At 37.6% G+C, this 14,563-nt stretch overlaps 1 protein-coding gene across 1 annotated transcript in view; it reads right to left on the minus strand.

The window, feature by feature from the left end:
* Positions 1 to 14,563, minus strand: part of lama4 (laminin, alpha 4) — a 251,052-nt gene that overhangs the window by 8,878 nt on the left and 227,611 nt on the right. Inside the window, exons 36-39 of the mRNA XM_081378769.1 lie at positions 11,926 to 12,085; positions 10,567 to 10,697; positions 4,289 to 4,382; positions 1,621 to 1,740 (exon numbers count right to left, since the gene is read on the minus strand). Of these exons, the coding sequence (XP_081234895.1) occupies positions 1,621 to 1,740; positions 4,289 to 4,382; positions 10,567 to 10,697; positions 11,926 to 12,085 (505 nt within the window). The remainder of the gene's footprint in view (positions 1 to 1,620; positions 1,741 to 4,288; positions 4,383 to 10,566; positions 10,698 to 11,925; positions 12,086 to 14,563) is intronic.

Raw genomic sequence — 14,563 nt, forward strand, 5'->3', positions numbered from 1 at the left:
CACTTCTATGTCAAAATAAAAAATAATGACATTGGCAACATCGCTGTCTGTATCTGACAGGACAGTTAACATTGTAAGCTAACTTACCACATGCAGGCTTGCTTTCCGACGTGCGGTTCTTTGTTCGGCAGTGTGTCCAGTTGTCAGACTCGCGGTGTAAAAGACTTTGAAAACATTAACATTTCTGCCCTAACGTTACTCTGACTCGTATTGGCTGTTATGTTTCGGCATTCGGAATGATGATTGTTTTTTAAAGCTGCGAAGTTTATGGTAACTTTATAGGGGATAAATGCTGGCCTCGACCTCGAACACCCCCCCCCCCCCCTAAAATATTTTCTCATCGGATCTGCACAAATCACGTAGGTGACCCTTTTAGGTTTTAAAACGGAGGAGTTTTCATGCCTGTTGATTAGAATCACTTTTTTTTATTTCAGTTTATTCTAATGGGGATTTGTTATACCCTATATATACACACACATTTGACTATATGAGTGGTTTTCTGTTTTGTTTCAATAAATATAATACCAATATAACGGTTTGAATAGTAACTCCTTATTATGGGAGATGTTCATTTGGACCAACATGTGACAATATTTCAAGTAGGGATCATCAACATTTGCTTATTAGACATCATAAAGACTATAAAAATACAAAAGTTAGAAACCATATATGAATAGGGTCCATAGGGGAGGAGTTCCAGTGATCCAATGTCACCGATTTTTTCAATTGTTTTGCGTTTATTTGAGTTTTAATGCACCATACATCATCTAATCATGACAATCCTCATATCTATCAATTCCTCGTGCAAAGAGAAAGAGAAAGAGAAAATCGAAGAGAAAATGGGGTGGATTGTGTCTGTAGGATGTATTGTTCAAATTCTATGTAGATTTAAAATTTTCATTTTTCACAGCCGAAAATCAAGCACGGACACAAAAGATGATACAAAAAATCACATATGGGACAATAATTTGCGTGGGGAACATCAAAATTCCTTTACTAGACACCTTAAGGATTACAAAAACATAGGTTAAAAAAATATACCTTTCGGGTGCAGGTGAATCTTCCTACCAGACAATATAAAATGTGTGTGTTTCCATTAAAAAAAGTATTGCAGTTTAAAGATAGCACAAACACACTTTCAAGCTAAATGTTTAAAACATAAAACTTTCTGATGTTTCAAATGATAAAAAACAAAACAATTATGTTCAGTATATTAGATCCCAGCATTCGTTCTTAAAGTGACAGCAGCCTAAAATACCTGTCTGTGTCATCGATTTTAATCAAACAGCAAAATATGTTAAATAAATGTATACAGGTTAAATAAACCTATTGCACCTGAAAAACAGTTTATTTAATTTGTTACTATCGTATTGTAACTTGTGTCCTATTGTTTGTAATTTGCTTCATTGTTCTTTTTTTATATAACAAAAATAAAATATATATATGATATATATTGTCATGAAATAAAATGTCTCGTGAAATAGTAAAAAAAGGGAGCCCACGGTTGCTGTCCATCCTGTCCCGTAATCCACCATGACAAATCTGGACATCCTATAACCACCCCAATGAAATGTATATTTTATGTGTGGCCCTTGTCTCTGAACATTAGTGGTGACTGACCTGGAGCTCCTCCAATAAACACTGGAGCGCTGGAGCTCTGCGCTGGTTCACTGACAGACGCCACGACGTGACTGACCTCTGAGTCCACGTCCAGCTGCACCGCGGGACCATCTCTGATCACTGGAAAGAACAACATTAACATGCTTAAAGGAGAACTCCTATCAATTTTAACACTGAGCTAATTTTTTTGTAAATTTGGAGTGCTGTCAGTACAGAGAGCAACGACAAAAATCGGTGTTGCCTACACCGTGTTATCCTCTTTTTAAAATTTGCACCCTGTTGACTTCAATGGGGCATGTTTTAAACCTGCTTTTAGCCTCTTAACATCCTTGATGTGTCTTTACCAGGTGCCCAGCCGTATGAGTGATTCCTTTATAGTTAACACGGGTAAATCTGACTGCAGTAGATGTGAAGGTCAAAGTCCACAGCATGGCTGGACTGGCCATTGGGCATACCGGGCATTTTCCCCGTGGGCCGACGTGCTTTTTGGGCCAATACATCTCATACTCATACATACCTTTTATTATTATTATATATATTTTTTAATGGCCCATCAAATTTGTACATCGGCGGCCCATTCGTTTTGTTTTGCTTAATTGGCGGCGCTGGGTTTGTGCCGGTGTAATGCATTGGTCAAAAAAAGTCAGTGTTAGTTTTTTTTTTCTGACAGACCAGCCCATGAAACAGCCCACGGCCCATTGGCTCTTTTCTTGATTGACACTGGGCTGGCCCAATCACAACTTTAAACGAGTGAGCGAGCGTGCAGCAGTGTCACTGTGTATCTGTCAAAATAGTCAGCGAGATGGAGAAGAAACGCAAGGAATGTGCAGAGAAGTAGCGTGAAAAAATAGAACCAGGCCCTTAAAGCAGACACTGTAAACTGTGTCAAAATATATGTTTTCTGACCTTCATCAGCTCCAGCGGCAGATGATGATAGTGAGGAGGATCAGGAGAGAGATGAGAAAGTGTAGAGCCTGCGGTAAGTAGAACTACTTTCAAAACACTTAGGCTATGTCATGAGTGTAGGAACCCATAACTCAGTTACAGATTAATTCCACATCTGCATAGTTGACGATTACCGCAATTCACTAGAAATTGAATAAGAGGCGTTTGTAAACCATGTTTTTCGCCAAAATAAAAGCTTGATGCAGTTTGCGTCAAAATAAAAGATCATGTGCTTATCTCTTTCAAGTATAGAAATTGGTAAAACACTAATTATGAAAGTAGGTGTAATGTAAATAGACACTGTAACTAAAAAAAGGTTTGAATTTTCTTTGTTTAATTTGCACACTGAATATGGGTTGGAGCTTTTAATTTTGAACTCTCAAAGTGCACCAGATTGATGAATTTAACATTAAAATGCACAAAATTTTCTCACGGGGGGGCATGCCCACGAACCCCCCTAGAAGGACAGAGGTCCAACCATCATAGTTTTAACAAATGTCCTGTAAGAAATACGTGTATTGCTATGCCAATGCAGCTTATAGCTTGTTTTAGGATTCATCACTGTAGAGCAGTGGTTCTCAATCCTAGTCCTGGGGACCCACAGCTCTGCACAGTTTGTAAATCTCCCTCATTTAACACACCTGATTCAGATCATCATCTCATTAGGAAAGAGCTCTGAACTGAACTGGGTGTGTCAGATAAAGGAGACATATAAAATGTGCAGAGTTGTGGGTCCCCAGGACCAGGATTGAGAACCACTGCTGTAGAGTATAGTTCAACTGTATTAATAAATGTCACATTTTTACTTATTTCATCTGTTAACTCTCACTCGTTCTTATACTCACTCATTACATGGCATTAGTGGTTTTAATGAATAGGAGTTGGTATGCATATAATTAAGGGCGTGCAAAGATGGGTGGTGTTTATGATCATATAATGGGCCGGTCTGGGCCAAAATGCCCGGCCCGATTTTTTGTCCCAGTCCAGCCCTGGTCCACAGTAGTCGATTGTCGAGTTCACGCGCATAGGTTTAGTACCTATGATTACGATTACGCGCGTGAACTCGACAATCGACTACTGTGGACTTCGAACGAAAACAGGATGTAAATACAGGTATGTGCGCTGGCTGAATTAACATCATTTTTATTAATATCTTTCACATCTACTGCAGTCAGATTCAGCCATGTTAACTCTACAGGAATCACTCATATGGCTGGGCACTTGTAATGACACATCAAGGATGTTAAGAGGCTAAAAGCAGGTTTAAAACTTGCCCCATTGAAGTCAACAGGGTGCAAATTTAAAAAAAGAGGATAACACGGTGTAGGCAACACCGATTTTTGTCGTTGTTCTCTGTACTGACAGCACTCCAAATTTACAAAAAAATTAGCTCAATGTTAAAATTGACCGGAGTTCTCCTTTAATGATGGCCCTGCACCTGCTGCCACACTGCCCTGCAGGAATCTAAGACACCATAACATCACAGTTCTCTACAACACATTTAACTGAGCCTTATATACAACTGAGCAAATCTTTAATGAGTGGTTATTTCTCTGTAGAAATTGAGTCTTAGCTGGAAAGAAAAAAAGTAATGTATTTGAAAATGTAATATTTATAAAATAATTTAGTTAGAAATGTTGATGATTTAAGGAAAGCACAAAGTACGAGACTGATGGAATGATACATTATAACCATATAAAGTGTATGTATTTTAAGTCTCTACCTGTGATCTTGTGCCAGTTTCCATCACAGATTTCTTGTATTGGAGACACATGGGTGGAGAACTCACGGATACCATTATTCACCACAACCACCACCTACAAAACCCCATCAAATCAATCACATGACTTTAATCTTCCTATTAATTATCTCTTGCAAAAAGGGAAACACATGCACAGGGCCACATGAACTTTTTGCATTGCAATTGCATTGCATCTTCTTTGGTTACTGTTCTTCGCTCAAACAGAATCACAACATTTCCCATAGAAATCAATCTGAGATTTCTGTGAACAGTGCGATATTCAGGTAAAATGTGCTCATAAATTAAATTATTCTATATTATTTTATATGCTGCTTTATATCAATAAAAAAAATATTTTATAACAAGTACATTTTTATAACAAGTAAATAACATTAATGAACTTTGGAGCAAATGTAGGTGTCCTTTCTGATCATGTTGAGAGATGGAAAAGGTTTTGGAAAAGATTTGGAGCATTTATGTGTACCCTCCCAGGAGCGGGCAACGTTTTAACATATTTTTGGATAATTTCTTTATCATTCTTTTAAAGCCATCCAAACGGACAGCCCTTCTATAGACTCCCTTGTGAAAAATAAGTGCACTTAATTGTATTAAATGTGCACAGTGTACTTCATATCTTAAAAGCATAAAAAAAAAAAAAAAACTTTACTTGGAATATAATATAATATAATATAATATAATATAATATAATACCACTTAAGAGCACTTAACACACTTACACTTTTAAAAGGTGCACTTTGCAATAATGTAAAATAAAAAAGTATGTACATTTTCAATTGTTTTTAAAGAAGTACACTTATTTTGATGGATTGACTAACACTGAACTAACACTCATATTGTGTTATTTGATATTACATTTAAAGTTAATATATTTTAAATGTACTAGATTGCAACTTTATCATTAGAAAATGTAATAAATGACATACAAGTTTTTAGTAAATTTTAGTTTACCATGTGAAGGGTTAAAATTTAAGAATCTATTTCAGATATGCTTCCTTACATAACATCATAGTGAAGAATACTGATTTTAGCTTTTAAGGTTAAGATCTCAGCAAAGTTGTAATTCCTGTTTTCTTTAATGGCTCTTCGAGCCCCAGTTTCACTCAGACTGATGGGATTAGCACACAAATGATTAACTGAGAATCTCACCTTTTGTTCTGCAAATGGCTTTCGGACCCAAATGGCTCTTGGAGCCTTATGTTAATTAAATTAGGATTGGCCAGACCCTCACAGTCTAGGGTGTTACCTTAACCTGTATACTCATTTACATGCTTTGTTTTAATTTCTCTCCACCTTCTAAAGTCCCTCCTCCTAAAATGCCTATAAGACACCATGTAAAGTTATGTTAGACAGATCATGTTGGAAGTTTCTACAGCCGCGTACAGAGGAGTTCTCAATAAAGAATAACTTCAGTTGAACGCGATCCCGACTGTCTCACTGGTCTCTGCTTCGATCAAAGAAAACTTTACAACAGATGGTGCCGTGACCCGGATGGAGAAGAAGGAAACTCAAAGAATTTTAAGCTCAAGGAACTGCATCTTGAAACTTCAAGCTCAAAGATCTCAACAAAGCTGACTGAGTTCCAGACTGAATCCAGATTGAAAACTTCAAGCTCCAAAAAGATCTCAAAGACTGAATTTTTCCAGACGGAATCTTTCTCTACAAATGAAAGACTCGGTGAGTTTCACTCCATTAAAAGAACCAATGCAGACCAGTACAAATGTTTTCCTCTGCGCCGCTCAGAGAAGTAGTTAACAAACAGCTGTAGAGTTTGGTTAACTAAATATAAGCCTCTAAAAAGTTTTTCTTTTAGAGATGAAATTTACCCTCTGTTGTTGGCAGGGAAGATTAACAGTTACATGTTAATATTGTGTGTATGCTCTTGCTAGAGAAGACCTATCTGTAAGCTAGAGAATTAGCTTTAGAATTAGATTTAGCCTCATGTGCTAATAAGATTGTACCCTCTGTTTGCAAGACAGTAGAGAAAAGTTTTTTTAGTGTTTGTTTGTGGTAACAAAAATTCACAAAATGTTTAGGAAAAGTACTAGACAGATTACACCTTTTTGGACAGATAGTGAATTCAAGTCTTTGTTATCAGAGCACATGGACTCAATCGTGACTGAGGAAGTCAGATTGAATTTAACAAAGAAATTTGGCATTGATCCAGGCAAAGTTTGGTCAATCGAAGATTGTAAGAAGGTACTAGGAGAAAGTATTCGCAAGAACAGTGTGAAAAGTTTTATCTGTTGTCACAGAGAATTCGGTTTAACCCTAGCTACAGAACAGTCTAAGCGCAACTCCGAGCTAGAGAAACAGATCAAAGAGCTCCGTGCTAGAATATCTTCGTTGACTAAGAAAGTAAACCGCAACAAAGATGCAGAAAAAACTGATGTGGAAGAAGTTAGTCAGCCTGATAACAATTATCCTGACTTAAAAGCTTTCTTTGAAACAAATGTAGCCATCCAATCAGTAACTGATCAGCCTGTTTGTGAGGCTAGGAGAAGATCTCAGGGAACTAAAAGTGTTACTCCGAACTCTTCTGCTGTCCAAACACAAGCAGTCAAAACATCTTTAGGTCCGAAAGATATTGAGAGAATTGCTGAAAGTTTGCCATCAGTGCAAATAAATTTTTCTGAGTTTAGGAGAGCATTGTTCAGTAAAATGCATCTTTACGACATGTCGTTGCCGGAAGTTACACAGCTGATGTCACAAATTCTAACTGAATCTGAATTCAACAATTTTGAGTCTGCTGTTACTTCCGAACTGCAACATGTCAGTAAAGGCGATTTGAGAGAAGGTGTTTTGAAAAATTTAAAGAACATTGTTGGACCGAAAGTGGACTGGTCGAAAATTACCATTGTGTACAAGAGAAAGAAGAAACTGTGAGTGAATATACTGAGAGGTTCTGTCAGGTAGCTACAGTGTACAGTGGAATTGTAGATACTCCAGAAAAAGTGCTAGGTGATAATGGTCCCCTAGTTCGCACATGGTTTCAGGGTCTTCTGTCAGAACATAAAAATGCATTGCCTTACTTAGAATTAACATGGTCCAGTAGAACCCTGCAAAACAACTTGGACAAGTTAGCTACTTGGGAAAGAGACTCTGATGTCAAGACAAGAGTAAAAATTGCAGCAGCATCCTTTAAGGTCAATTCAGAGAAACAGAAACGCAAAAGTCCTAGAGAAGCCAGTTGTTCTTACTGTGGCAAGCATGGACATTTTGGAAAATAATGTAGAAAAAACAAAAATAACTTAAGACAAGTTAACAAGGTTAACCAGCTTCTGCTTAGCCTGCTTGATATTCTGAAGCAGCCCCTCCCCTCCTCGTTAAACTCGTGGGGCAACTTGATACGGTGTTAACCATTTAGGATGTGATTGGTTAATCTCCCCAGTAACTCACAACAAAGATGAAAGACTTATTTTTGTTTAATAGAACAAAAGGAAAGTGACTGTCACAGCCTTTGTTTGGGGGACATTCAGTATACTCACAGCCTTAAAATGTTATACCACAGAATATTGCAGTTAGACAACCATCCTCTGTTAATGATGTTTATTAGGACTGATGTTTCACTGGAGAATGGAAATGTGCCAATTTTTCTCACACACTGTACAGTGTGCACACAACAGGGACAGAATAGGACACACAGACCAGGGCGGAGCCAATGGAAGAACCGATGTGCAACAGGTCTCGGGGGTCAGCCATGTGGTGAAGATTTCCTCATCCCCCCTCTTATCCCCACCTCAATGGTCCATAGGTGTCAAATCAATTAAGAAATAGGGAAAGAATGAAACAACCGCAGCAGACGCTACAACCCTAGTGTTTAAACAAATACTGCTACAACCCTAGTGTTTGGACAAATACTGCTCTGTCGTCCTTTGTTTTCTTTCTTCCTCTGTGCAGATAAACACTTGATGGCTGTTCCAAAAATCCATATGCAACGACGTCTCACCTGCATATGAAGCCACAACCTCAAGAAGACAACTACACCCACTGCTGAACGAGCCAATCACAAAAGAAAAAGAAGAAAAAATACACAACGCAGAGATACAAAACCTTCAGTCATCCATCGATATGATCAAGACTACAAGCCTGCACCATTATCTGAGTGCTGCACCTGGTTAATATGACTGAAGATAACTTTTCATGGTTCGGAAAACCTGTTAGTATCAAGTGTGTCAACCAACAAATGTCTCACGTCCAGCACAAGGAAATAACAGTTTTCAACCAGAAAAGACTATTACTCGTAAGAACTTCACGGACCCTAGTTGCATGTTATGTTTCTGTGTCAGCATGCAATTACAGATGAACAACACAGAGCAAGTTATATGTGCCTGTAACTTACACCAGTTACAAGAATGAACTTTATGTGTCTAAATTTGTATTTTTGTGAGAGTTATTAAGAACTCTCAAAGAGGGAACTGAAGGGTTAAAATTTAAGAATCTATTTCAGATATGCTTCCTTACATAACATCACAGTGAAGAATACTGATTTTAGCTTTTAAGGTTAAGATCTCAGCAAAGTTGTAATTCCTGTTTTCTTTAATGGCTCTTCGAGCCCCAGTTTCACTCAGACTGATGGGATTAGCACACGAATGATTCACTGAGAATCTCACCTTTTGTTCTGCAAATGGCTTTCGGACTTATGCTAATTAAATTAGGATTGGCCAGACCCTCACAGTCTAGGGTGTTACCTTAACCTGTATACTCATTTACATGCTTTGTTTGAATTTGTCTCCACCTTCAAAAGTCCCTCCTCCTAAAATGCCTATAAGACACCATGTAAAGTTATGTTAGACAGATCATGTTGGAAGTTTCTACAGCCGCGTACAGAGGAGTTCTCAATAAAGAATAACTTCAGTTGAACGCGATCCCGTCTGTCTCACTGGTCTCTGCTTTGATCAAAGAAAACTTTACAACACATGAATGCAAGTACATTCATCAGTTCACTTTAACCATATTTCAAAGACAAAAGAAGTTTGAACTTGCATTTTTAAGATGTGCTTAAGTCCTACTTAAGTGGGTCAAACAAGTACCCTTAAGTTCAACTAACTGCATTTAATATTCATTTAAAACTATAATACATTTTCATTTATTTGTAAAAACTAGAGATGCACCGATTGATCGGCTGGTGACCGGAATTGGCCGATTTTCACGTGATCGGCCGTAACCGGCGACCGGCCGGTCAGTCTGACAAATGCCGATTTTATGCCGGTCAAATGCACTCGGGCGCCGCATGATTAACATTGCGCAACATCAGCATCACACGTGCACACGGAGCACATGTAGAAAACCTCGTGAATTACGTCCGTTCAGACCGCAAGCGCGTATTTTTTTTCGGCGTGCATATGTTAATCAATATGAGTGCATTCACAATGGGAGCAGGAGCAGCGTGAGCAGTGAAGCGCGTGTTTCGGCGCCGAGTCTATTTGCTGCACTGCTCGCGCTCAATTAAAGGGACATCACACTTTTGGTTGAAAATAGCCTAAATAGGGTTTCACAAAAAAAGTATTTTTATAGAAAATGTACCCATTTAAACTTGTTTTATTATTCAGTTTGAAGTGATTGCAATAGGCCTGTGTGTGTGTGCTTTGAGAAATATCTTTATACTGCAAGGCTATATTTATTTAATTTTTTATTTATATATTATTTTATTGCCATTCCCTGTTTTCATACAGACGTTTCGTTTGCTAAATACATATATATATAAAATTATTGGATATTGAATGTGAAAAGGAAATGGTTCTTCCACAACACTGCACTTTAGATGTGTGTGAACTATGCAAATTGTAAAATGTACAAATAAATATTTGTGTGTGCTGTAAAGTGGTTAGAAAAAATGAAATCGAAATCGGCTAAAATCGGTATCGGCAGGTCAAACTTAATAAAAAATCGGAAATCGGAATCGGCCCAGAAAATTGTAATCGGTGCATCTCTAGTAAAAACCATGTAATGAAGTGTCCAAAAACATTACATTCATTGCAAAGTTAATTACATTCTTTTAAAGTGTATTATTTCTGTAATAAGCACTCTTATTAAATGCTAAAGTATATTGCTTTTCTTAAAGGCTTACAGTACATTACCAAAAAAACAAAAACTTGTCTGACAGCAACATTTCCTATTCTTGATTAGTCAGTAATCATTTTAAGGCTTGGCTCAGTGATAAGTTAATGATATTTCAAGGACAGAAATGTGATCACACAGCATAGGATGTTTGTAATGAATCTCTGATGGGATCTTCAGACCTGGCTCTGATAGATGTACAGGGTGAGATATTCCTTCTCTCCAGTGAAGACATGCAGTAGCACTCCTGACGCCACACGAGGACGCACCTCCATCACCAGCTTAAATCTTGAGCCAAAATCAAAGGAGTCATCTGCATGTCAGGAGAAGAACATACTTTATGTCAGCATATTATCCTTGGATTCGATTCAAACTGCAAGATGGCTAATACATTCAGACAAGGAGACATCTGATTCTCATATTCAGCTGTTTAGCTCTACAGTAGAAATCCCACAGCTAAAACAGCTAAATCCCATGCTGGGATTTGTCCTCTTGAGATAAGCAGAGTTATGTGCATGTGTAACCCCCTGAACACCACACCAGGGCGTGAAATTTCTCTACGCACATTCAACAGCTGAAACTGTTTCCCAAGACTTTGAGGTCTGCTTAAATCTTCCCCAACGTCGGCAACAACTAATCAGATCACTGCAGCGTGGCAATAAGAGGCATTTCACCTTCCACTTCTCTCGCAAGACCCTGTCTGTCTGTGGCTCTCACTTTTGTGTTGAGGTTTTTTTTGTTTGTTTTTTGTATTCTAGTGCAAGATCAACATAAATTTCCGATGTTTGGTTCTCACCATAATGTTTCTCACCAGAAAAAGTCATTCTGATGAAGCCTGTTGACCAGTTAAGGCCACTGTAGTTGGTTAAGCAGATATTTTCAACATGAGCCAAATGTTTGCACACACCAATCCTTTCTTTATCAGTACTATTTTCCACATTTTATGTGGATAATAACAATATCAATATCAATAACAACAATATAAGAGAAGTTAAACTGTTGACTGTTCTTGAGTAAATAATTTTCCAGTTCCTGCACATTCTTTGGTTTTTCAGTTTCTTTTGTAATTTGAACCCTATCCAACAGTGACTGTTTAATTCTTAGGATCATAAAGGACCCCTACACAACTATTACAAAAGCTGCAATGATCTGGGTATGATCTCAACCAACTTCATTAGGTGCATTCTGCAATGCTTTTAAAACACTACTGAAGGAGTTAATATAGTACTGTATGTATGCTGGGCATCTCATGTCTGTTTCTCCATTTGATCTATGTATACGTGTCTACGAAACTAATTCCAACTAATTAATCAAGCATATGTCACATATTGTCAGATCAAACAATTTTAAAGGTCATAAGAAACTTCAAGAGAAAAGAAAATTAATTCAAGTGTGTACAGACTTTTGACTGCTAGTGTATAGTGGAATACACTAGCAGTCAATTGAGCAATTTGGTGAGAATACAGTCTCATCTTTCTCAACACTAAAGCATTTAATTAAGAGAATTTGAGGGAGAGTAATAAAGATGAATAGTATGTTACCCAGCAGCACATATCCTCCCTCCTCAGTGAAGTATGTCCCTGGTTCAGAGGGGCCCTCATAGCAGGGTGTGACCCCAAAACTGGTGGAGGCCGAGGTGAGCCAGCGGCCATTCAGCTGGAGTCTCCGCACGCAGCCAGAAAAGCTAGACACAGACGTCTTCTACAAAAGTACGAGAAGAATGAGAGCTTCAGAACCTTATACTTTTATAAAAGATTTTTAACAGTCATCATTACCACAAACTAGTGCCAAAGAGGCTGATCAGGACCCAACTTATAATAACCAAATAGATAAATAAAAAGACATAAAATGTTGATTTGAGGTTTTTTATGACGTGAGAAGAAAGAATGTGTTATGTGCTATGAGAGACACGAAACAACAACAGTGTAGGAGAGTTTTGGCATCAGTCAAAGTATTGATTTTGGCAGTCATTATATATATATATATATATATATATATATATATATATATATATATATATATATATATATATATATATAAATACATATATAAAAAAACTGTAGAATGTTGCAATTGAACAATTCAAATCAGTTATTCCAGAAAGCCATGTAAAAAGATACATAAGAATTAGCAAAATTCTGTTTAAGATTTAGTAATAGAATGCAACAACCTACCAAAAGTATTTATTAGTGGTGCTTTTTTAAAAGCATCACTAGGGATGGGAATTGATAAGAATTTAACGATTCCGATTCCATTATCGATATTGCTTATCGATCCGATTCCTTATCGATTCTCTTATCGATTCTTATTGGGTGAGGGAATAAGTACAAATTTGTTTGTATTAACTCCCTTTAATATCTGATCAAATTGATCATTATCACATTCATTGATCCGGACAAAAAAATAAATAAAACTGCCATTTATGTGCCATAAAAACTAAAAACACAGACTGAAAACAGTTAAGGAAGAGCTTGTGCCTTTTCGAATATTAACAGTGCTCATTTGTATTAGGCTATTGAGTTACTTAAACAATCTTTGTCAAATAATACACAGGTTTTCTTCACATTTTGAACGTTTTTGTTTCCATTTGTTTAATTTCAAGATCTGATGTGACTTATCCATTGTTGTTTTTACATCTACAAAGCTGGGAGCACTAAATGATATTCAGTCACATTATACACGCTTTTAACATTAAATAAAGCACATAAATAGTACCTGATATTATCATTGCCACACTTTGAGATTGTTGTTCCAGCGCGATGTCGCAGTAAAATAGGATCCGTTTCAAATAGAATTGTTGCGTGTCGCGGCTGGTTAAACTTTGATTAACATGGAAAATGATACTTTTTATTGCGTGTCGCACCGTCGTGTCACATGTAGTTAGGACGCGGTCAGAGCGCTTCTGCCTCGATGCCATGTTTGCTCATAGTGTTTGCTAGATTCTGAACCAAAACAACGCAGCACGTGTGTGACGTCGTGTCACATTTGAACGAGCGGAACCGATAAGCGGAATCGTTAAGCAGGCATACTAACGGTTCCAAGGAATCGATTCACTGGGCACCGGTTCTGAAGAAGAACCGGTTCTCGGTTCCCATCCCTAAGCATCACTATTGTTATTGCTCATACTTATTATTATTAGTGGTGCTTGCTGAAAGCAAGGCATCACTATTGTTATTGCTCATACTTATTAGTGGTGCTTGCTGAAAGCAAGGCATCACTATTGTTATTGCTCATACTTATTATTAGTGGTGCTTGCTGAAAGCAAGGCATCACTATTGTTATTGCTCCAGGGCTTGAATTTCGGTGCGGGATTGCGGGTATTGCGCATATTTTTTATCATTCCCGCAGGTCTCCCATTTATAATGCGGGAAATTCCCGCAAACATTGATTCACTTTAGCATGTAGGTTCAGGTTGTATTAGTAAATTAATCCACGCAGATGGAAAATCAAATCAGTCATTTTAAAACTGTCTGCGAGACGCAATTTCACAAACAGCGTGAGTGATTCAGCGGCGCTGCGTCTTCTATCTCGCGTCTCTCAAAATGGGTTGCACAATGCAATCGTTAAGCGCGCAGCAGGCGGCGGAAATACACTCTCGCGTTTCGGGAGTCGATCGGGCCAGCATTGCATCACGAGTAACTAAAGTTTACCATTTGCACGTCTTTTCAAGTCTCACCAGTTTAAACAGTCACGCGATTTTAAACTCTTCGGTACTTGCGCGCTGTCTGAGAGATGCTTTTTTCTCTGCACACATAGAGTAAAGCAGCCTCACAAACAGCTCGCGGGTAACAAAAGTTATTTTTCGTGGATTATAAATCGCTTTAACAGTCAAAAACATAAGAAAATGATGTCAATTTCGGTCTTGGAGAGTATCCTCTAATCTAAACACAGTCGGTTATGTCTTAAATAAGCATAAATCGCACGTGACCGTATAATGAAAACAGGATCCGTGCACTAGCTCTTAAAGGGACAGCAGCCATATGTGTCTGTCATTAATTTGTTTGTCAAAACAACAAAACATAGCTTTCATTTTAAGGAATCAGGATTAATAGCCTATGAATTTAATTTAGTCAGGACTAAAATACTACCCAGTGTTATTTTACATTTGATTAGGCTACTTTATTCAGTCTCTGTAGTATTTCTGAATAGCCTACTAGTTTTAGACCTAAGCAAAAACTT

This window comes from Scardinius erythrophthalmus (assembly GCF_964197995.2).
Source record: "Scardinius erythrophthalmus genome assembly, chromosome: 11".
In the NCBI taxonomy this organism is placed as follows: Eukaryota; Metazoa; Chordata; class Actinopteri; order Cypriniformes; family Leuciscidae; genus Scardinius; species Scardinius erythrophthalmus.